This window comes from Phodopus roborovskii, unplaced genomic scaffold (assembly GCF_943737965.1).
Source record: "Phodopus roborovskii unplaced genomic scaffold, PHOROB, whole genome shotgun sequence".
Lineage (NCBI taxonomy): Eukaryota > Metazoa > Chordata > Mammalia > Rodentia > Cricetidae > Phodopus > Phodopus roborovskii.
The window spans coordinates 567,341-591,599 of NW_026126442.1; the positions used below are offsets into that span (position 1 = coordinate 567,341).

At 47.5% G+C, this 24,259-nt stretch overlaps 3 protein-coding genes across 3 annotated transcripts; 1 reads left to right on the forward strand and 2 right to left on the reverse strand.

The window, feature by feature from the left end:
- Nucleotides 1-1,428: 1,428 nt before the first annotated feature.
- Nucleotides 1,429-3,055, reverse strand: Sit1 (signaling threshold regulating transmembrane adaptor 1). Its single transcript, XM_051187664.1, has 4 exons — nt 2,898-3,055; nt 2,641-2,776; nt 2,494-2,552; nt 1,429-2,373 (listed from the first exon to the last, which is right to left on the reverse strand). The coding sequence occupies exons 1-4, from the start codon at nt 2,968-2,970 to the stop codon at nt 1,988-1,990; spliced, it is 654 nt and encodes a 217-aa protein (XP_051043621.1). The 5' UTR covers nt 2,971-3,055; the 3' UTR covers nt 1,429-1,987.
- A 6,461-nt stretch (nt 3,056-9,516) lies between these two features.
- Nucleotides 9,517-12,316, forward strand: Ccdc107 (coiled-coil domain containing 107). Its single transcript, XM_051187663.1, is given in 7 exon segments — nt 9,517-9,707; nt 9,790-9,941; nt 11,324-11,384; nt 11,466-11,556; nt 11,628-11,719; nt 11,807-11,968; nt 11,971-12,316. Coding segments are annotated over 7 exon segments (792 nt in total). The 5' UTR covers nt 9,517-9,601; the 3' UTR covers nt 12,099-12,316.
- On the reverse strand, nt 12,221-16,012 carry Arhgef39 (Rho guanine nucleotide exchange factor 39). Its single transcript, XM_051187611.1, is given in 10 exon segments — nt 12,221-12,263; nt 12,987-13,043; nt 13,143-13,231; nt 13,421-13,650; nt 13,953-14,081; nt 14,306-14,376; nt 14,951-15,069; nt 15,278-15,398; nt 15,617-15,711; nt 15,849-16,012. Coding segments are annotated over 10 exon segments (1,092 nt in total). The 5' UTR covers nt 15,987-16,012.
- Nucleotides 16,013-24,259: the final 8,247 nt, after the last annotated feature.

Consider the following 24,259-nt stretch of genomic DNA (forward strand, 5'->3'; position numbering starts at 1 on the left):
GCATATACCCTAAGGAAGCACATTCACACCACAAGGACATTTGCTCAATTATGTTCAGAGCAACATTATTTGTAACAGCCAGATCTTGGAAACAGCCTAGATGGCCCTCAATTAAAGAATGGATAAAGAAAATGTGGTATATTTCTACAATGGAGTACTACTCAGCGATAAGAAACAATGGCATCCTAAAATTGTAAGGCAAATGGGCAGAACTAGAAAAAATATCATCTTAAGTGAGGTAACCTAGACCCAGAAAGACAAATATAGCATGTACCCACTTATAAGTGGATACCAGAAATAAAGTAAAAGATACCCAGCCTACAATCCATAACCGCCAGAAAAGCTTGAACACTCTTCCAGAAACAGATGGAAACAGACACAGAAATCCATAACTAACCAATAGGCCAAGCTACTGGAGTACAATCAACGTGAGCGAGAAGCAAAAATATGAACAAAGGAGTCAAAACCATGATGAGGAAACCCACCATGGAATCAGCTAGTGAGAGATCACTGACTCAGGTCTGACAAATGACAAATGCATTAGTCCAAACTAGACTCCCTTAATATAGGTGACAATGGTGTGACTGGGACAATATATGAGGCCATTGGCAGTGGGTCCAAGATTTAACACTAATGCACAAAATGACTAGTGGAGCCCATTTTCTATATGGAGAGATACCATGGCCAGCCTAGACCCAGGGGTGTGTGGGTGGAGAGGCGCCTTGGTCCTGCCTCAACTAGATGATGGCACAGACTTAGTAGACTTCCTATGGGAGAACTTACCCTCTCCATGGAGCAGATTGGGGGGGAGGTGTGGAGAGAGTGGGAGGGAAGAAGGGAGAAGGAACTGGGATTGGAATGTAAAAAATAAATTAATAAAAAAACGGGGAAAAAAAAGACTAAAGCAGGGCATATTGGATAAGGTTTTTAAATCCAAGTTGTGACAAGCAAAACTGTTGCCAGTACTGTAGGTGACAACTAAGAAGGTGGAGTAGACCATTACTATAGGGTGATGGGGAGGCCAATAGAGGTATCTGGCAGACAGAATAAAGACAGGACAACTGACGCTGTAATAAGGGTATAGGCAGCACTCACAGGGGATGTGGGAGAATGGATGTGGGAACTGATGAAGGAGCTAGGCCAGAAGTTAGGGGGACACAGTTACAGAAGTAATGGAGAGAGTGGCTCAGGACTGGTGAGATTTCAGACCCCAGTGGCAATGGGGCGGCTCTGCATATAAGTCTTGTGAATGTTCTAGAATCAGGAATGGCACCTGAGTAGCTAGGCTCCAGTCCTTCACCCTCAGCATCTTACCTCTTCAGTCCTTCCCCAGCTAGTCAACTGCAGAAATGCTCTACACAGTGCCAGAGCTCATATACCCACCCTTTGGGAGTCGGTTACAGACCTGCAGCCTCTGCTGAAAATACAAACGCTTTTGAGATGTTTTATTTGAAAACCAGGGGACACCAAAGACAGCAATGTGGAACCCATTCTTTGTCCGGGGTTTTCAGGCCAGATACCAGGCTTGAGACCCCCAGGAGCCTTTCACCTGTGTGCTCCCATGCATGATACCCACCCACATCCTCTCTGGCTCTTACTTCCTCCTCCCTGCCCACTTCCTGTGTCTGAGGAGATGATGGGGTATCTGATAAGCTCAGAAGGGGAGATGGAGAACCGGGTTAAACTCCGGAAGGAGGAAAAGGTGTGAAGCAGGGAGTTTGGGGGCTTACAGAAACACACAGAAAAGGTGTGTGTGTGTGTGTGTGGAGAGGAGGGGTCTGCCTTTGCAACTCCATCCTCAGGAAGCCAGGAACCTTCTTACTCTGAGAGGGATGCCTTGCAACGTAGGAAGTTCAGGATAGGTCACCAGTCACTAAACAATGGCTCGGTATCCTGGGAACAGTAGGGAAGAGTCATGCACTAGCCAGGGCAGCAGGAGTCCCTGACCATTAGCTGAGCCATGGTTGTCCACAGTTCCAGGTCCTCCTCAGCTGGACGCAGGCTGGCTGTTGGCATAGGCCTGATCTGGGAAGGAAGCCCGGGCTCTGCGTGTCTGGGCGCACACCGAGGCATAGAGTTCCGGCTCAGGGCCTGGGGCCTGGGGCTTTGGCTCAGAGTCCAGCACCACCTCACTGTACTTGATGGGGGTCCCAGAGCTGGGGATCCGACCTTGAGCAGGTCGCAGCTGCAGGCTAGTGTAGCACATCACCTCCTCTGTAGCCTGAATATGCGAGGCTGTTGGACGTTCTCTGGACCCTCGGGAACGGTCCCCGTTTTCTTCCCTCCCATTTTCTTCAGCCAGCTGACTCACCCTGGCAGGGCCTCCAGAGGATGGGTCCTCCTCTTCTGGCCTTGGCTCTTGAGACAGCCGTCCTAGGACAAGGGACAGGAATCCGGTCAGTTCCTGCTTGTCCCTGGCAGCTCTCCATCTCCATCCCACCTATTATTAAGAGCTGGCCCTTGTGCCCTGTTTCTCCCCCACACAATACCTACCTGTCTGTAAATAGTGCAGGTTCCCATACAGGGGAATTTCTTCCACGGACCCTCCAGAGCTGCAGTGCAGAATTTGGGAGATGAGTGGGGATTTTTTTAGTGAAGAGGGAGTACTCAGTTAACCCATCCCAGTTATCCTTTACTCACCGTCCCTCTCCCTCCTGGCTCTTGCTCCGACGAGAGGTCCACTGGGACAAGAGTGCAGCCAGTGAAATGAGAAACAGCACTGTCACAAGCCCTAAGACAGCCCACAGTCCCCATGCAAAAGTTATGGAGGGGACCCCTGCAAATGTGAGTAGAGGGAGCTGTTACTGCCCTGTACAAACCCCTTCCCCAACCAGCATCAGATAGGACATAGAACCACATAACCCCTCCCCCGGGAGCCCCTGCCCCGCCCAGCTCACCCGGTGCTAGTAGATGGTCTGTGCAGTTGACATCTCTGCTCATGACTGGTGCTGGTGTGAGCATCGCGTCCATAATCACACCGTCCTGAGCCAAGGGTCTGCCCTACTCATGGCCAGACAGCTGTCACAACCCCCCACAACCCCAAAGTCTTCTTAAACCTGGCCTGCACAGCTCAGCATCACCAATACTGACGGTGGCAAAGTTGCTGGTTTCCGGAGAGGAAGGCAGAGAGGAGGGATGAGTAAAAGAACAAAGACCCCGCCCTGTGCCTGCACCTGCAATGCCCTTGAGCTCTCAACTCTCCAAAATCCCCAGGGCCCTGAGTCCCCTTCACCAGAGAGTAGTCACAGGCCTGAGTGTTCCGCACCACGTGCAGGTGAGTCCACAAAGACTCTGGAGAGCAGAGCTGGCCTGAGACAGGACTAACAAGGACAGGAGCCCTTTGTCATGGGATGTGTACCTTTTCTCTCTTGCTCACGTTGCCACGAAGGAGATGTTTGCCTCAGTGAGCATGCTCTAAAGTGGAATGACTTCAGAATTCACAGTTCTACTACAGGAAATAGATATATTTATTTATGTAGCCCAGACTGGCTTCCAACTCAATTTGAACTCTAACTCCTGTCCTTCCTTTATCTACCTAGTTCTGTAATTACAGGCATGTACCGCTATGCCCAGCTGAGAAAATATCTGTATATTACTGCTGTTGTTGCTGCTACTGTATCATACTTGGGGATAAGTAGAGGGGTCTAGGTTCCTTCCTCGCAACCTAACTAATCCAAACTGTCCGTAAGAACTGACACTCCATTAATTGCAGGCTAATTCAGGTAAATTGGGCCTTTCCTTGCACCTTTTCATTTGCTAGAGAGAGTAGTAGGGAGTTCCAGGGCCACACAGTGAAACCCTGTCTTGGAAAGGAAAAATCCTTCACATGTGCTGGCTGGGAGACAACTCAATCTGTAAAGTACTTGTCTAGCACTTGACCTGAATTTGGATCTAACACCCACATAAAACCCAGGCTCAGGCACACATCTGTAACCTCAGCTTTACATGGTGGCAGGAAAATAGGTGGCCCACTTTAGAGCTCACAGGCCAGCCAGGTTAGCTAAGTCGGTGAGCTAGTGAGAGACCCTGGCTCAAAGACTACAGTAGAGAGTACTGGACCCAAGAAGTTGATTTCTGGTCTCCACAGGAATATGCATGCGCGTGTACACACACACACATACACAAACACATACACACACACTTTTTTTAATGTTTTATAGATCTCAGTTCTAAATTGTTGTGAACAATAATGAGCTCCAATGATGTGTATGCTTCAAATTAGCACTGGGGTGAGGGCAGGGCTTTATGTACAGTGCAGACCAGCCTTGAACTTCTGCTGCTCCACCTGCTGAGGGCTGGGATCACTGGCTTACTCAGCCGCCCCAGTTGTTGCTTAGCTTTTTAAAAACATCATAAAACAGGTGTGGTGACTCATGCCCATAACCCTGGAACCCTGGACGAGAGGCCAGCTGGACTACATATGGAGCTATAAATAAGTAAATACACTAAAAACCTTGACTTGCTGCAGAAGATGTTTCAGAGAGCATCTAGTCATGCAAGGGGTCCTTGACACAAGTACATCCCTCTGTTTCTAGAATTGGTTCCTACGAGTTGTAAATTGTTCAGGTTTGGGGGTGGGTTTTTTGTTGTTTTACTTTGAGGGGGCACAGTGTCTCCAACTCCACAGACAACTAAATATTTTTACTCTTTGACTACTGCCATGATGGCACATGCCTTTAAACCCAGCATTCATTCAAAAGGCAAAGGCAGGCTTATTTTTCTTAACTTTATGATCACTGTCCCATACATTTTAGTTTTATTTATTTGCTGGCTCTGGGGATTGAACCCATGTCCTGGTCCCTCCCCCTGTATGTTGCAAACAGAATTTTTTCCTATTATTTTTGGACTTAAATGATTTTTTTTGTTTTTGTTTTGTTTTGTTTAGATTGATTGATTTTATTTAATGTGTGAGAATGTTTTTGTCTTTTGAGATTTTCAAATTGTTATTTCATGTATGGTATGGGTACATATCTTTCTGTGTTTGACTTGCATGCCTGGTGCCCAGAGTGGTCAGAAGGAAGCATCAGATTCCCTGGAGTTGGATTTGGAGATGGCTGTGAACTGCCCTATGGGTGCAGCCAGCATTCTTTATTTTTTTCTTCAGACAAGCTCATGCTATGTTGCCTAGGCTGAATTTGAACTTATAGCCCAGATTGGCCTCCAACTCACCACCAGATTGCTTCTCCTAACTTACCACCAAAGTGCTGGAAATCTCTATTTGTAAATGCTGATAAGAAACCAAGGCTATACTAAGTGTATTTGACACCTAAAAGATTATTTAAATTTTTGAGTCAAGATCCTATGCCATAGAGGCAGGCAAATGAATGGAACTAGAAAATAAAACATCCTGAGTGAGGTAGCCCAGACCCAGAAAGACAAACATGGTATATACTCATTTACAAGTGGATATTAGCATTAAGTAAAGGGTAACCATGCCACAATCTACAGACCCAGAGAGGAAGTACAAGGCTCTCCCTGAGAAAGGGAAATAGAATACAGTTTGGAGGTGGACTAGGGTGAGTGGGGATGGGAATAGAAGAGATCAGGTGGGGGGGGGGAGAGTATGGAGAGAGACTGGACTTGGGGGGCATGGGGAGGTGATGTGGAAACCTAGAATAGTGGAAACTCCCAGGAATCTACTAGAGTGGCCCTGTAGAAGACTCCTAGTAATGGAGGATATGGAGCCTGAACCAGCCATCTTCTGTAACCAAGCAAGGTTTCCAATGATGGGACTGGGACACCAATCCTGCTACAAAAGCTTCGAACTACAATCTATACCATGCTGGGGTAATGGTGGCATCGAACTTGTGGGAGTGGCCAACCACTCACTTGTCTAAATTGAGGCCCATTCCACAAGAGGGAGCCCAGGCCTGACACTGCTTCTATGACCAGGAACCAGAGGCTGGATAGCAGGGAGACCTAGGATAGAAAAAGAAATCATGGAATAACTCCTAATGATATTCTGCTATATTCATAGATCGGTGCCTGGGCTGGAGAGATGGCTCAGTGGTTAAGAGCACTGGCTGTTCTTCTAGAGGATTTGGGTGCAATCTCCAGCACACATGACAACTCACAACTGTCTGTAACTCCAGTTCCAGGGGACACTCTCATATGACATACATGCAAGCAAAACACCAGTAAAATAAATAAATAATCATAGGTCAGTGCCTAGCCCAATCATCATGAGAGAGGCTTCCTCTGGCAGCTGATGGGAGCAGATGCAGAGACCCACAGCAAAACATGAGACGGAGAGAGAGCTCAAATTGGAGATCCCCATGGGGTGCCTCCTCTTGTGGTTTGGAGAACCCCTGGGGAAGGAGAGGGGGGAGGAAGAATTGTAGGAGGCAGAGAGGTCAAGAACACCATGAAATCACAACCCACAGAATCGGCTAAGCAGGGCTCGTAGAGGCTCACAGAGACTGAAGCAGCAATCAAGTAGCCTACATAGGTCTGCACTAAGTCCAATGCTGTGGTTGTTTAGCTTGGGGTTTTTTGTGAGACTCCTAACAGTGGGAGTGGGGGTGTTCCCTACTCATTTGCCTGCCCTTGGGACCCTTTTCTTCCTACTGAATTGCCTCAACCGCCTTGATGTGAGGGTCTGTGCTTGGTCTTGTATCTTATGTTGTGTTCAGTTGATATCCCTGGGAATCCTGCTATTTTTTGAGGAGAAATGGAGAAAGGGAAGTAGGAAGGGGGGAGGAGGGCTGTGGGGAGTGGAGGGAAACTGGGGTCAGGGTGTATGGTATAAGAGAAGAACACAGTTTTTGGTTTGATTTTTGGTTTTTGAGACAGGGTTTCTCTGTGTAACAGCCTTAGCTGTCCTGGAACTAGCTCTGTATGTAGACCAAGCTGACCTCAAAAAAATTTCAAAAATGAATAAATAGGATTTTCTTTTTTGTTAGTTTTGCTCCTTTGTTTTTTGAGACAGGGTTTCTCTGTGGCTTTGGCTGTCCTGGAACTCAAGCTGTAGATCAGGCTGCCCTCCAGCTCACGGAGATCTGCCTGCCTCTGTCCTCTGTCTCCCTCATGCTGGAATTAAAGGCATGCACTACGACTGCCTGGAAATAAATGGGATTTTTTTGTTTTGTTTTGTTTGTTTTTCGAGACAGGGTTTCTCTGTATTGCTTTGGAGCCTGTCCTGGAACTTGTTCTGTAGACCAGGCTGGCCTCAAAGTCACAGAGATCAGCCTGCCTCTGCCTCCTGAGTGCTGAGATTAAAGGTATGTGCCACTACGGCCCAACAATTTTTTTAAAAATCTTGATTGGCTGGTTCTTTGGAAGAAAATAGTTGGTAGATTTGAAATAGTGGGCAAGAGTTCTCTAAGGTAGCAATCCAGGCCAGACATTGTGACACATGTTCAGAAGGCTAGGGCAGAAGGATTGTGAATTTGAATCTAGGCTGGACTATAGAACGAGACCCGGTCTCAACTAGAACTGAAACAAAGACAGTAGCTGGGTTTACAGCTAAGTGATAGAGTTCCTGCCTTCCATGTGTGAGGACATTGGCTAGACCCCCAGTATCACCAACATCAAACAATGAAATCTTATCTAAAGACCAGGTTTGGTGGTACACCCTTACAGTCTCAGTGCTCAGGAGGGAAAAGCAGGAGGTTCAGAAGTTCAAGGCCATCCTTGGCTGTAAACATAGTGAGCTCTGAGGTCAGCCTGGACTATATGACTCAAAAATCCAAAACAAACAAAAAGGCAGCCTTCAGTTGAGAGTGACTTGTCCCATTAGAATGGGCTTGAACTTAACACACACTATGCCATCTGGCATCGACTCCAGGTTTGTATTACCCTGCTTTCCCATCCATCTGAGCTTTCTTGGAACAATCAGACTTTGACAACTCCCATTGCCCTGACCTATCTATCCTTCTGCCTCCCTTTCAGGGAAAACAAAATAGACTCCGTAGTTTATTCATTTGTGTAACACGTGCACCTCTTACCTGGTGATTGCCAAGTCATGAAGACAGAGATGCAAATGGAACATGTTTCTTCCCTTAGAGAGCTATTGATTGAAGATGGCCCTGTGTTGCCCAGTTAAAAGGTAATAGGGAAAGTTGAGCGTGCTGGCTGCATGCCTTTTAACCCCAGCACTCCAGAGACTACCGCAGGAGGATCTCAGTATATATTGAGACACTGAAATGGTCTCAAACAAATAACACAACCGGGGGCAAAAGGTGTTAACACCCTATTCTATCTTAGTTTCTTGGATTTCTTTTCTTTTCCTTTTTTTTTTTTTAAATATTTTTAAATATTTATTTATTTGAGACAGGCTCTCACTATGAACTCATAGAGATCCACCTACCTTTGCCACCCACTGCTGGGATTAAAGGAGTGTGGCATCACATCTGGCAGCTCTAATTATAAACCTGTGCCATACTGCAAGGCTGTAATCCCAGCATTTGGGAGGTGGAAGAAGTAGGACCAGGAGTTTTAGGTCAGTCCCAGTTACATAGCGAGTTTGAAGCCAGCCTAGGCTACATGAGCCCCCGAAGAATCTAATTTATCTTTTGGTTTGTTGTGAACATTCATTGATTAATTTCATTCAATTCCTCAAGCGCCTGATAGTGACAAGTACTTTGCTAGTATCAGACAGTAAAATAGGAAAAGGGTCATGGCAATGCTCTCTTGGTACTTGCAGCCTAGTGCTATTAAAGAAAAATAAAATCAGAAGTTAAGGATTTTTAGTTTTTGGGTTTTTCTTTCTTTCTTTCTTCTTATAGCTAGATAGTGTCTCATGTCTCGAGGGTGGGGGTGACCCCGAGTTCCTGGTCCTCTTGTTTCCACGAAGATTACAGGTATACATCACAACTGGCTCTGAAAGCAAGTAAAAGCAAGTACTTTCTTCTTCATCCCATCAGAATTCTTTAAGATGCATATGTATTATTACTTCTCAGAGTGGAAATAAATTCCTGTTCTAGGGCTTTACGGGCTTTACATACAGCTGGAGCATAAAAAAGCAGCCGCGCTGAGAATGAGCCCCGTGTGGTTGGTGCGCAAGAGTCGCACTGCCTGCGTTACTAGGAGGACTGACGGATGACGTCCCGCCGCACGCCGCTCGGCTCGCCCCAGAGGGGTCTGCTTCTTGGCGGACTAACAGTGACTCGCGGGGAAGTCTACGCGCGTGTGCACGCGGCACTCTCTGCCCATGGTCCGGGGACTTTCCCCTAGGCGGAAGGATAAGGAACATGTCCCTCGTACGTAGCCTAGGAAACAGGCCTTCAGAGCGAGCTGCACTAAGTGGTACAGCTGGGCCTATTTATAGCTCTAAAACAACCTTAATTTTTAGCTTATGGTGATGAAATTGTCCGATTCAGTTCTAAAACGAGGAGCCACTGTTTGAAGCACGATACTTGAGACTGAAAGATTATGGAGCCATTCCTACTGGAGGAATATAAACATAGATAGGAAATTAAGTAATGTAGAAAAGCCAGATGGGGGTGGTAGTATGCAAATATTTTGCCCCGCCCCGTGCGAGGGGCGTGGTCGCCCAAGGGCACTCAGCGGGAGCGGCTGTGGTCGTTTGCGCGTGCGCCCTACAGCGAGGAGCCAAGGCTGGAACGCGGGGCTACTGGCGCACCTTCCCGGTGAGCCGGGCATGGCGGGCGCGGGACCCGTGTCGAGTGTGCTGGGGCTGCTGCTTGTGTCTGCGCTGTTTGGGGTCCTTGGTGAGCGCCCCAGCCCCGATCTAGAGACACACTCAGGTACCAGCGAGGGCTGCTGGAGGGAGGCTTGGATTGCCCGGGAGAAGCTTCCTCTCCCCTGACCGGTGTCTCTAATCCACAGAACGCAGCTCCCAGGTCGGTCCCGGGGCCACCGAATCCCGGCGGCGGCCGCCACCCAAGGACCAGCGCGAGCAGGCCCGGGCTGGAGCGCTGCCTTTGGGGGCACTGTACACTGCGGCCGTCGTGGCTTTTGTGTTGTACAAGTGTTTGCAGGTGCGGTATAGCTGTGGGTTGGGGGAGTCCTGGGCCTCAATCTTCTGGGGACGCTACTGTGCCAAGAACAAGACTCCGCTTCCCGGAAAACTAGTATCTTGGTTTTCCTACCTTTTGGGGGTTCGAGGATCCAGAGAGGTGATGGATTTCCCAGAGAGGCGCCTGGGAAATTGTAGCTAATGACCGTTACGTTTAATCCTCCCACAGTCCAGTGAAGAGCGATTTTCTTACTCGAGAACCTCCACCTAGTGTCTGATGGAAGTGGTATTTTAACTCAACTATAGTGTCTATATGCGAAAAAGTGCACTTATTGATGAGGCTCCAACCTTGGCCCAAGGGGTTAACCGCTGCAACAACAGGGTTAGTGTGCCAGACACCAAAGCCGTTTCATGCTCTCCTTGAGAAGGAAGCCCTGAAATGTGAACTGACAGTAATTCTGATGGATTTGAAATTGTTGAAGTAGAGATTGGTACCTACCACCCAGGGCTGTATCTTCAGCCTTGATCAATTACTTGTATTAGGAAATAGAAACTGAACTAATCAGTGATATAAAACTACATGAGATGACTAGTAACGAGTCCAGGCAGACTTGCCAGGGTAGAATGAGGATTAGAATTGATTAAAGTCTAGCAGGGTGTGGTGGCACACGTCTTTAATCCCAGCACTTGGGAGACAGGAGGATTTCTGTGAGTTCAAGGCCAACCTGGTGGTCTACAAAGCAAGCTCCAGGACAGTCAGGGCTGTTACAAAGAGAACCCCTATCTCGAAAAACCAAGCCAAAATAAATTCAATTCCTGTCTTATAAAAGGAGCCAAGCAGTTGGGGAAGAGATGTAGGCATTCCAGCTGATAGTTTTATGGCGCGTTATAATAACCTGTTGCCATCATAACAGTGGGAGGATTGTATCCTAAAAATAAACCTCAGGGTACTGCCTTTAAGAGCACTATATTCAGCAAAACAGCATGGAAGGGAGATAATGTGAATTGTAAACTGACTTAACAGATTGGGGACTTTATACCAGCAGACCCTGAGGGAGCTGGACCTAGCCGCACAGACGTGTGCTACTCGGGAAGTTGAGGCAGGAGGAGTCCAAAGCCTGTCTGGGCAATTTAGCAAGATCCTTTCTCAAAGATTGGAGGATAAGGATGCTAAACAAGGAAGCAGGGATATGTGATCAGTGTTCAGATTCCAAGGAGTGCTTTAGCAGTCTGGCCAAATGTGGGCATACTGACTTGTTTCATGTTCTGGGTGTGCTGCTGGACTAGAAACTATTGGGATTCTGAGGTGAATGCTCAGAGCTTTCTCTGTGTGGTTCCTGTCTTTACTGACAGGTGCTGGGGCCTTGGCTCCTGCAGCTTTACCCTTTCCTGCTTTCACAACAGGGCCCGGATGAGGCTGCCGTTCTCCAAGAGGAAAAAGACAAGAAGAAATCCCCGCAGTCAGGTGGGTTGAGCAGTAGTGGTGGTTTTGTGGAGGAATAGGCCAGGAACTGCATGAGTAACCATCCTGTCTACCTTCTCCCAGAACAACAGCTGGTACAGCTGACACAGCAGCTGGCCCAAACGGAACAGAATCTCAACAATCTGATGACCCAGCTGGACCCCCTTTTTGAGCGGTGAGAATTTGTGGGGTGAGTGGGGAGCCACGGACAAAGATTGAGCAGTCCCTAAGTGGATATTTCTGCAGGGTGACTACTCTGGTTGGAACCCAGCGGGAACTCCTAAACATGAAGCTCAGGACCATCCACCAGCTCCTACAGGACTGCAACCCTGATGCAGGTGTGCACGTTCCAGGAAAACAATTGGGAGGTGATGGCTGGGAGACAGAGGCTGGGAAACTGGAACAAGCTGATCTTCCCCTCACAGAGGCCAGCATACCCTTTCCTGAGCACTTGGGGAAAGAAGACCAACAAGGAGCTGGAGACAGTCAGGCCTGGGAGGGGCCCATAAACTGGAGCCCAGATTCATGGAACCCAGCTCCTTCCTGGGAGGTGGAGCAGGGGCTGAGGCGAAGATGGCACAAGACTGTGACAAAGGACCCAGTAAGGAAGGAGGGACAGCCACTGAAGGGTTAGTAAAACCAAGTCACCATGTCCTGGGTCTTCCTCTGTGCTTTCCTGCTCCCAGCCAGTCATACACAGGAATACTAGGTACGTAAGCCAACTGGGCCTCCCAGAAAAGGTTCCCTTATTAGGAAAAGAGACTGCCTTCCAGAACTGGGAGAAGACAGGGGGAGCTTCTACTTCTCCTGTATTCATGAGGCTATCGATGTGTCAGCCGTCAAGGCTCAAACTCCTTTTTCTCATGGTTTGGACAGAAAGATCTTTCCAAAAACACAACAAAACAGCACTTTATTAAAACTCTATTACAACAAAATAGCACTATATTAAAATCCAGTGGGGAAATAAATTATAGAACATAAGAGGTAGTTCAGAAGATGTGGAGTCCAAGGCCAGCCTGGGCTACATGAAACCTTGTCTCAAGAAAAGAAAAGAACTATATACAGTTGCCAGGTGTGGCAGCACCTGTAAACCCAACACTTGAAAGGCTGAGGCAGGAGAAATTCAAGTGCATAGTCAGCCTGGGTCACAGAGTAAGACTCTGTCTCAAAAATAAATCAAGTAACAAAATGAATAAACAGTGAGGCCCCCACTGGCATGGTGTTAAAGGAGCTGAATCAGCTGGGACTCCGGCTAGGTTGAAGCCTGCTTTCTGATTCTTGTTGTCTTTAAAACAAGGCAGGGTTTCTCTGTGTAGCCCTGGATGTCCTAGAATTCACTCTGTAGACAGGCTGGCCTAGAACTCAAAGATCAGCCTGTCTCTTCCTCCCAAGAGAAAGGATATGCCAGCTTGTTTTCTGATAAGCTAGTTGAATGGTCATGTCAACCCATGGAGGACTCTGTGGTTCCAGAACTGAAGTCGATTCCCTTTTGTTCTTGGCTCTGCCCTATCCCTGAGTATCCTGAGTTCTGGAATTTTACGATTCTTTTGAGGCATACCCAACTGCCACATATATGCTAGGAGAGCTATGAATGTGGCCCAGCACAGTTTTAGATGACAATGTCTTGTTGCTAGAGTTCTATGAGTCTAGCTCTTCTGGCTTCTGTGGGAAGAAAACAGTTCAGGATGAGTGCTGTATTCAAACAGTCACCTGTGGGGATGGGGGACCCTGCTATGAGAAGAGCACTCCTTTCCAATTTACCTGATAGCCATAGTCAGGCTGTGGTACCATCTTGACAGCTCCTCATGGTCGGTGGACATAAGCAGTAGCTTCTCATTGGGGAAGGACAGCTAGGGAGAAACCACTTTAGTTCCCCCACTTTAGAAGCCCCCACTGTTCCACGGTGTGAATTCAGGGATAAGATGATGACTAAATATTAAACCTTAGCCCCAACAGTCCCCTTACTCTCATGAAAAGGGACCCAGACTAAGGAATACACTTGGTCTGGTAAGAGCCCAGATTTCCCATCTACAACTTACACTGAGCAAACCACCACAAGTTCCTCCTGAATGGCCAAAGACCCTGTTAAGTTGACACTGGGACATAGGGTACAGGGCTTTGCAGACAAAGGTGCCACTCTTCAGCAGGTGCAATGGGGGTCGAGGCTTGGCCATGAGGAGCACATCAGAGAAGAGGAAGAACATGCGGGGCCGAGGCTCCCCAGTAGGAGGCACCACTAAAAGCCAGCCCTGACGTAGGAACCAGCGTCCTAGAAAATGAGAGCCGTTATTCTCGTACAGCTCCAGGATCCATGAGAACACAAGGAAAAAGGCAGGGGGGATCCAGGGCTGGGAGGTAATATGCTGCTTTGGTTTGTTTTTCATTTTTGTGTGTCTATGTGGAGGGCAGAGGACAACTTTGTGGACTCAGTTCTCTCCTACCTTTATGTGGGTTCCAGGATTAACTCAGTCCATCCAGCTGAGCCATCTGCCAGCCCAATATGCTGGCTTTGTAGAGGAAGAGGAGTGAGCGAGCAAGGGGCAACTGAGGACTGAAGGGCAAAGGCCATACCTGAAGTGAGCCCTTTTGCCTTGCGGCCACTGAGTAGAGCCTGGACACGCAGGAGGTGCTGGTCATTCTTCTGGCTCTGGCCAATAGCGTGGACTCTCTGGGCAGTTTCACTCACGCGGCGGGCAGCCCCTGGAACAATACCCTCTACCTCACTGCCAACTTAACTTTGGCTTTGAGGTAGGAAAAGGCAAGCTAGTCTGGAGGGGGCCTGTATCAGGTTCTAGCTTCTTGAAGAAAAGGCAGGGCACATGTAATGGAAGATGGGGACATACTAGCCATTGTTGGAGGTCAGAACCAGAAAGGCTTTCAGGACAGGCAGCCTCTGCCTGAGCTGAAGAAGAACAAGAACCTACGTGTGAGCTGTTGGTAGTCAGGGCTGTTGGGAACTGTGTTTTCAGCCAAAGCCACGATGAGATTCTCGTACCTGGAAGTGGACAATGGGAAGGGAAGGAAACCAGGCAAAATGCCCTGGTTTCAGGTGACCTGGAGATCAGTCTCCAGACGCTTACTCCTTAGCTGTAATGTAAGGTCGGGAACTGCCTGGCTTCTCTGCTGCCCCTCTTTACCTGGGGAATCTGGGCTCACTAAGCAGGCCACGCCCATCCCACACTGAAGAGTCAGTGGCAGACTATAGTTCAGGAAGCTGGGTCAGAAGTTGGGAGTTAATCAAACCGAGGAGACTACCACAGGCAACCTAGGAACGCTGGACTAGAACTTCAAGACTAGGTTAACTCCTCACCCCAATGAGCTTTTTCAGATAGCTTGTCTGAGGCCTTAGTGCAAAGTCCCTCACTTCAGTATACATTCCCACAGCCCCAGACTGAGGCTGCAGACCCTGGGTAACCCTGAGGGTTCACATTTATGCTGGTAAAAGCTCCCTAAATGTAATTGGGCCTAGAAAGGCAGAGCTGGGACAGAACCTATGGCAATCCCACAAAGCTGCAGGCAGCAGTTATGCAGCCTGAGGAGGTAATTCCAGCCTAGAGGGGCTCACTCACTCCTGGAGCCGCTGCAGGGGCAGAGGGAGTAGGTCCTGAAGCTGAAGACCCCTAAATTCAGGTCGGCCTTCCTGAAGCTGTACAAACCTCCGGAAACGTTTATTCTTCTTCAGTAGCTCCTGGATGGGAAGAAGAGTCTGCATCAGGGAGAGAAGCCACTCCCAATACTACATTCATCTGTGTGCCCAGCCTTCCACAAGCTGTGCACTACAAAGAGTCCTCTTAGGAATGTTAGCAAAGAGCTGGGCTCTAAATGCAAAACACTAGGTTAAAGGGTGTGTGTGTGTGTGTGTGTGTGTGTGTGTGTGTGTGTGTGGAAGGAGTCACCTGAAGGGTGGTCCGCGAACTCTCTGCATTGGCAGCAAACTGAGTATAGAGGTCCAGGTGTGAGCAGAAGCCCTCTAGTCCCGGCCCCCAGTGTCCTTCTTCCAAGTAGGGAAGCAGCTCTCTGTGTGGGCAACAGACAGTAAAAGGTAGGCCAACAACTCAAGCACCTATATACTTCCCATAACCCTGCCTTGGAGGTAGTGCTATTATCCCATTTTACAGCTGGGGCATAGGCAGGTTAAGGCATTGGGCCAAGGCCACAGGTGAGAAAGTTGGCAGATGAACTTGGCCTTTCTGACTCTGCTCGGAGGTCCCGCTACCTACAAAGCTTCCACTCACAAGCTAGCAGCATAGATGCGCTCCCAGGTCCCAAACAGGGTCTGGCGCTCTGGTGGTCGTAGTGTTCCCTTGGCTTTCAGGATTCCCAGGAAGTACTGTGAAGGGAAAGAATAGTTTCTGTGGCAAGAAGCAGCCAACGTGGAGGTGCAGCCAGAAACTGCAGACATCGGTCTGAACGCCCAACCCAGGGGAAGCAAGGTCTCAGACCCTCCCACACCCACTCCGAGCCCACCGTGGCCACAAGCCCCAGTTGCTCCTGGTAGCGCCGCTCGGTCTCCAGCAGCTCCCGAGCGGTGCACACACGTTTCCGTTCCCAACGAGCACGCTGCTGTCGCACCGGGCAGCGCGAGACTGAGCCAGGGCTCTCCATGCCTGACCCAGGGTTCCAGGCTTCCTGCAGCGTCGCGCCGGAGATTCAAATTCCAACCGCTCAGGGGCGGGGCCGCGGAGGTGCGGCCCGGGAGCAGAGCGCGAACAGAGAGCATGCGCGGCCAGCGGCTGGCGAAGTGTCCCGTCTGCCAGGGCGGCGCTATAGGTGTGAATGCCAGGTGTGCACAGACCGCTGCGTGGCGCGAAGGTTGCAGGGCGGTCTGAACACGGAGACCAGAGACTCCAAAATGCAGGCGTCTAACTGCAGAATTGGGAATGTGGGGATAAGTACCGTACATACTATGTCCTGAGCCCATGCCAGACAGTGAAGGCTTGGCCAGTCATCCCCAGTGCTTTCACTAACTAGGAACCTTTGAGATTTAGGCAAAGGTGAGCAAGTCTTAAGTTACTGTATGTTTCCTCATTTTATCTTACTTTATTATTGATTTTTCGAGACAGGGTTTCTCTGTGTCACTTTGGCTGTCCTGAAACTCACTCTGTAGACCAGGCTGGCCTCCAACTCACAGAGATCTGCCTGCCTCTGCCTCCCTAGTGCTGGGATTGAACCCACTTATGCATTCTGGGTGAGCACTCTACAGCTACATCCCCATCATATCTCTCTCTCTCTCTCTCTCTCTCTCTCTCTCTCTCTCTCTCTCTCTCTCTCTCTCCATACTGATCTAAGCTTGATCACAAACTAGCTTCTGGTGAGGAGTCAGTAGTGGTAGTTTGGGTTTACTGGAGTTTTTTATTTTTGTTTTATGGTTTTTTGAGACAGGGTTTCTCTGTATAGATTTGGAGCTTGTCCTGGAACTCACTCTGTAGACCAGGTTGACCTCGGACTCACAGAGATCCGCCTGCCTGTGCCTCCCAAGTGCTAGAATTAAAGGTGTGAGCCACCATGGCCAGGCTAGGTTTTTGTTTTTTTTACATTTTTCTCTCATATGAAACATTCCTACTCCCTTTCTCCATTCCCTTCAGCCCTCATGCCTCCCATCTCCCCCATTCTGATCAAAAGCAAAGGCTTTGATGTGCATTACCTTATCAAAATGAAAATGTTCTAAATTTCCCTTGGGACTTTGCGGAATTGGGTACACCCCTGTAAGGTAAATTTGCAAGGGCATTCTGTCAATATGTATCAGGAATATCTTTTTAAAGATTTTCATTTTTTTTCTTTTTATATATTACATTACAATCACAGTTCCCCCTCCCTCCTACCCCCTCTCTTCCCTCCTCCCCCCCCCTCCCCTCCTACTCCCATCCCATCTCCCATCCACTCCTCAGAGAAGGTAAAGCCTCCCCTAGGATGTCAACTAAGTCTGCCCCATCACCTCATCACCTTGCTGAGGCAAGACCAAGGCGCGCACACGCACACGCTCTCTCTCTCTCTCTCTCTCTCTCTCTCTCTCTCTCTCTCTCTCACACACACACACACACACACACACACACACACACCCCGCATGCACACGCTCTCTCTCTCTCTCTCTCTCTCACACACACACACACATACACACACACACACACACCCCGCATGCACCCCCCTGCCCCATGTCTCTCCATAGAGAATGGGCTCCTCAAATTCAGTTTGTGCATTATAGTTAGATCTTGGTCCCACTGCCAGTGGTTCATATACTTCCCAAACCACACCACTGTCACCTGTATTCAGGGGTCCTAGTTCAGTCTTATGCAGGTTCCCCAATTGTCAGTGCAGAGTCAGTGAGCTCTCACTAGTTCGGGTCAGCTGATTCTGTGGGTTTCCCCATCATGGCCTTGACTCCTTTGTTCATATTATTGCTCCTTCCTCACTTTGATTGTTCTCCGAGAGGTTGACCTGGTGGTTAGTTGTGGATTTCTTCATCTGCTTCCTTCTGTTTCTGGAAGAGGGTTCTAGCTTCTATGGGTTGTGGATTGTAAGCTAGGTATCTTTTGCTTGATGTCTGGTATCCACTTATGAGTGAGTACATACTATACTTGTCTTTCTGGATCTGGGTTACCTCACTGAGGATGCTTTCTTTTTCTAGTTCTGTCCATTTGCTTGCAAATTTAAAGATGGCATTGTTTATTACTGATGAGTAGTACTCCACATTTTCCTTATCCATTCTTCAGGTGAGGATTATCTAGGTTGTTTCCAAGTTCTGACTATTACAAATAATATTTCTATGAACTCAGTTGAGCAAATGTCCTTGTGGTGTGAATGTGCCTCCTTTGGGTGCATGCCCAAAAGTGGTATTGCAAAGTCTTGAATAGATTGATTCCTAGTTTTCTGAGAAATTGCCATACTGATTTCCACAGCATCTGTACATGTTTGCACTCCCAAGATTTTCATTTTTGAAAAACATATGTTCATGTGGGAGTGTATGTGTACATGGGAGTGGGGATGTGTATACATGAATGTCAGTGCCCAGAGTCCAGAAAAAGATGTCCCTGGAGCTGGAATTATGGGCAGATGTGGCCACTTGGTGTGGGTGCTGGGAATCTCCCAGGAGCTGGAGTTATGGACAGTAGTGGCCATGAGGTGTGGATGTTGGGAACCAAACCCTGGTCTTCTAGGAAAGCTGGAACACTCTCTACTCCCCAGCCATCTCTCATACAGATACACAAATAATTTTAAATAATAAAAATAAACATTTTTTAAACAGGGAATGGCTAGAGAGATAGCTTATTAGTTAAGAGTTCTGAGTTCTGGCTACTCTTCCAAAGGACCCAGGTTCAATTCCCACTACCCATACGATTGCTCACAAACGTCTGCAACTGCAGTTCCAGGGAATCAGACACCCTCTTGTGACCTTCTCAGGAGTCAGGCATGCGTGTGGTACACAGGCAGAGGCAAAACACCTATACATATAAAATCATAAAATATTTTTAATATATAAATGTTCAGCCAGATGTGGTGGTGCACACCTTAAATCCCAGCACTCAGGAGGCAGAAGCAGGCAGATCTTTGTAAGTTCAAGGCCAGCCTGGTCTACAGAGCTAATTTCAGGACAGCCAGGACTACACAGATAAACCCTGTTTCAAAAAAACGAAAACAATCTAACTATAATGCACAAATTTGAGGAGCCCATTCTCTATGGAGAGACATGGGGCAGGGGGGTGCATGCGGTGCGTGCGTGTGTGTGTGTGTGTGTGTGTGTGTGTGTGTGTGTGTGTGTGTGTGTGAGCATGTGCGTGTGCGTGTGCGCGCCTTGGTCCTGCCTCAGCAAGCTGATGAGGTGATGGGGCAGACTTAGTTGACATCCTAGGGGAGGCTTTACCTTCTCTGAGGAGTGGATGGGAGATGGGATGGGGTAGGATATATATATATATATATCCATGTTCCCAACCTAGTTCATAGTGAACTCTATTCCCAACCCTCTCCTGCACACCTGAAAATACTCAGACATACCCAAGACCAATTGTGCCCCAGGCATTGTAACACCTCCACCTCCACCTCCTCCTTCAGATCTTTCATTCTTCATGTGTATGTGTGTACCTGCACTGCCATAAGACACCTAGTGTGTGTGTGTGTGTGTGTGTGTGTGTGTGTGTGTGTGTGTTCTAAAAAACTATCAGAATGGGCAAACTCTCATAGCAAGTATAGCGCCAAGAGAGAGGAGAAAAGGCAAGCTACAGAGCTGCTTACTAATGTGTTTTCCTCTGCACAGAAAGGTGCATGAAATGCTGGAAGCTATGCAATCAAAACCTAAGTGTGGTTTTTAATCTCTGGGTTATGAGACCGAATATAATTGAACACGTGAGTGTCCACCTGTGCCAGGTAGTGAAACACTGAGGCTAGCGGTCTAGATGAGACTGGGACAAGTAGAGGCGCTTTAAATTCCCTCTAGCATGCACTGTTTTGTAATTATAAAATACAGTTTGAATTGGGAAACTAAACGTAGGAAACATTAGACCCCATTTCTTCTATTTGGACTCTTAGGAATCTGGGCCCCAAGCCAAGAAGCTGGGGATTGCCAGGGTTCTAAGCTCCTCCAGCTCAGGTATTCTAAGAATCCTGAAAATGTTAAATGCTGGGCTTAGACCAGAGAAGAACAACATGAAAGTCTTGGGGAAATGGAGAGTTTGGACCAGACTGTTTCTTTGGTTTGGGTTCCAAGAAAACTGGTGACACCGGGTTAAGGGTCGTCAGTGACACTGTGTCAAGTGAATGAGGAGAGCCTGGCCTAGTGGCTTATGTCTATAATCCTAGAGTGTAGAAAGCTGAGGCAGAAGGATTGCTGCAAGCTTGAGGCAAGCCTGGGCCACAGAGTAAGACCTTGTCTCAAACAAACAAACAAAAAAAAGATAAAAGAGAAGCAAGTGAAGCTCAAATGAGCACAGATAATCCCATGTGGGTCATGTAAACCTAAGCAGTAAGAACAGAGTGCAGGGGCTGGAGAAAAGGCTCAGGCCCAAAACACTGGCCCTGCAGAAGGCCTGGGTTCAGCTCCAGGATCGGATGCCCTCTTCTGGCCTCCTAGGGCTTCTGCATGCATGTGGTACTCATGCAGGTACACACATTTACATGAAGAATGAAAGAGCTGAAGGAGGATGGGCTAGAAAGATAGCTCAGTGGTTAAGAGCACTGGCTGCTCTTCCAGAGGACTGAGTTCAATTCCCAGTAATCACATGGTGACCCACAACCATCCTTAGTGAGATCTTGTGCCCTTTTCTGGTCTGCAGGGATACATGCAGACAGATCACTACATACATAATGAATAAATCTTAAACAAACAAACACTGAAGAAAGAGGTAGAGGTATGGAGGTGTGTGTTACAATGCCTGGGGCACAATTGGTCTTGGGTATGTCTGAGTATGTCATGAGCTTGTGAGTATTTTTAGGTGGGTCGAAGAGGGTTGGAAATAGAGCTCACTATGAACTAGGTTGGGAATATTGTCTAATTGGTAGAAGATGGCAAGGTTGAGGAGACACACTAAGGACCCTTAGAAATGTATCCACTTCAGTTCCACTACACTGATAGACTAAATGATGGCTACATAAAGACATGTCCATAGCCAACCCCCAGACCTGCAAGTGTGACCATATCTGGAAAAGGGGTTTTTGCATAAATAACTAATAATTTTTGTTATTTTCGTGTTTGCTTATTATCATTATCATTATTATTATTTTATCTTATTTCTATTATTATTTGAGACAGGATCTCACCAGTAACTCTGGTTGGCCTGGAGCTTACTATGTAGACCAGGCTGGCTTCAAACTCACAAATGGTCTGCCTGCCTCTGCCTCCTAAGTAATGGGATCCAAGATATGCACCACCAGCATCCAGGAGTGGCAACAAGAGGAGCTTCCCCAGAGCCTCTGAGGTAGCCTGGCCCTTCCAATACAACTTCCCACTTATGGCCTACAGAATGTTGAGATTTTAAAAAATTGCATGCCATAAGAACCTGGTTTAAGGTAATTTTTATGATAGCCCTAGCAATAATCGTGTGATGGCTCAGATCTACAGGTCAGCCTCAAGACCTCAAAACAGCTTTGGTCTTTGCTTCCAACCCATGACTAGGGAGAATGGGGCTTTTCTCGTGCTCTGCCAGTGAATAATTCCCTCTTCTGTAACCCAGGGCTAATCAGAAGCCTGTTTTAGGAATGTGTTTGTCAAGGTTTGGAAACACAGATCCCAGTGATCAAAGACTTGGCTTTAAACATCTATGGAGTTGTCCTGTGCTGGGCAGGGAGTGTCCCTGATACAAGAGCTCTGAGAGCCCTAGCTTGTTTTAGGGTTTGGCAGATTCCCGAGTTATAAAGGTGTGATCCAGGATCAGAGTTCACATCTCCACCCAAGCCAAGGAAAACTCCGGGGCCCAGAACTATAGAGAAAAGCATTTGGAAAGTTAGTGAACTATAACAATGCTGTACCTACAAGCAGATCTGCGCTGAAATTCAGACACAAAGCCCTACAAAGGCAAGGAAGAGATGTGGGATCGTGGTGCTGTCAGCAAGTATATGAAAATCCTAGTCAGCCTGAAATGTTCAGAATATTTAGAAAGAAGGAAAATGGAGAAAAGCTGAGATCAGTGTTAGAGAAGAGGTCTAATCAGCCCCAAGCTCCATTTACAGTATGGTCTACTCTGCTCCCATGGCCTCTCCCTTCCAGACTACACTAGTTATTACCACAGTCTGCCTTCAACAAGCCCGTCGAATTCAGATATTACCATGTTCCTTCCATGTGCCAGAGTCCAAAAAAGTTCTGAAACAGCTGACTATCCAGAGTACATGAAGGGTCAAAATTAATGGATGGCACTGAGTTTGCCTTCAGAAAGGCCAACAGGGCCTTGTGCATGGTAGGCAAGCACTCTGCCACTGAACTACATCCACACACACAAAGGCATTGTAGAACCCAGCAATCTTCTAAGATGAGCACATGGGGAAGTCAGCTTTATTCAGCCATAGGCATTTTGATGTACAATATGACTGGCAGAGAAGGAAGACAGTTTGAAGTACCATAAAAGTGATTTAATCTCAGGTACGGTCATTTATACCTATAGTCTCAGTGGACAAGAGGCTGAGGCAAGAAGAATATATAGGGTATGGAAGCTACAGAGAGTTCCCACCCAGCCTGGACTACATAATGAGACCGTGTCCCAAACAATAACAAAAGGAGGTTTGGGGGAGCGGTTATGGTTTGGCACATACAAGTCACTGACAATGAGCGCTCCTAAGGTAAAAGTACCTGGCAAGGTATTCTGCAAGGAGAAAATGCTTGCTAATAGTTGTTGAATAAAAAAATTGACTGAAATTTTGAACCCTGCCCTCGTGGAACACAAGATTAGTAGAGCAGATAAAATGTCATAAATCATCTTAATATGAGTCAAATTGTGAGCAAGGATATTACTGAGGTCAAGCACAGTTTGGTGGCAGGCAGAGGCACCATTGAATGATCCGAGACTGGAGGCAGAGGGTTGGTTAAAAAAGGTTTCCTCGGGCTAGCAAGATGGTTCGGAGATAAAGCCACTTGCCTTGCAAGCCTGGCAGGATGGGAAGAAGCCTCCATATGGAGGAAGAGATGGACCTGGAGATGTGGGATCACAGAGCTGCCAGGAAGTATACAAAAGTCCTGACAAGACTGAGATGTTCAGAATATTTAGAAAGAAGGAAAATGAACAAAGCTGAGATCGGTGTTGGAGGAAAGTATCCATGCAGCCCCAGGCTCCACTTTACAATATGGTGCTCTCTGCTCCTATGGCCTCTGACAATCTGCGTTTGACCCTGGATTCCACATAAAGGTAGAAGAGAACAGACTCCATCATTTGCCCTCTGATCTCCACATCCAAATACACACAAGCCCACAAACACATGTACACGAGAATCCAACACCTCTGGCTTCTGTGGGTATCTGCTGTCCTCTCTCTCTCTCTCTCTCTCTCTCTCTCTCTCTCTCTCTCTCACACACACACACACACACACACACACACACACACACACAAAAGTTAAAAATAAAAATTAAAAGCATGGTGGTGCTGAGCACTTGGGAGGCAGAGGCAGGCAGATTTCAAAGTTCCAGGCCAGCCTGGTCTACAGAGTGAGTCCCAAGACAGCAGGGCTACACAGAGAAACCCTGTCTCAAAAAAACCAAAAAGAAAAGATTCCTGGAGAAGTTGTCTGGGATCTGAGTCAGAACAGACAGGATTTAGAAAAGTATGATAGTGAAAACATTTAGCACCATGGTGGTTTACAAACATTAATAGCCAAAGTTAAACCAAATCTCAGATGAGGTTACTTGGACTCTTCTGGACTAGGCATTACCCTTTAGATCAGGAATTATCTAGAAAGTTCTCAAAGAGAAGCTGAGATAGCAGAGTTACCTGGAGCCATGGGATATGGCTGTGTGCTACAGAATTAAAACTAAAATGCATCCAGTTAACCCATAAAACCAGCCTGATGATTGTTGACTGGATAATCTTAGATATGGGCAAGAGATGGCCTTATTCTTTTGTCATTTGTTAAGGCCATGGGGATCTCCTGAGAATGTGAGCTTCAGAACTAAACACTGTCCTCTGTTCTATGCTGCATGCTTGGGGACAGTAGCAATATCTGGAGGATTGGAAGAGGCTCAGTAAATGTTCATTAAATGGGCAGCCTGGGGGCCTAATATGAAAACTGGATTGTGTGACTCCAGATTCAAAAGATTTCTTTTTACATCTCTTATTTGATGTGTGTGTGTGTGTGTGTGTGTGTGTGTGTTTGCACACATGGTGGGGTCAGATTTTGCCCACTTCCAGACTTTCTTGAGGCAGAGTTATGGTAATATTTGTCCTCACTCACTGGAGTGAAAGCTTCTC

Bases quoted from the DNA above. Each gene is read 5' to 3' on its own strand.
- Sit1 (XM_051187664.1), bottom strand. From the start codon at position 2,970: ATGGACGCGATGCTCACACCAGCACCAGTCATGAGCAGAGATGTCAAC. The intron at 2,777-2,897 runs GTGAGCTGGGCG...TCACATTTGCAG, and splicing joins AGACCATCTACTAGCACCGG to GGGTCCCCTCCATAACTTTT. The intron at 2,553-2,640 runs GTGAGTAAAGGA...TCTGCACTGCAG, and splicing joins AGCCAGGAGGGAGAGGGACG to CTCTGGAGGGTCCGTGGAAG.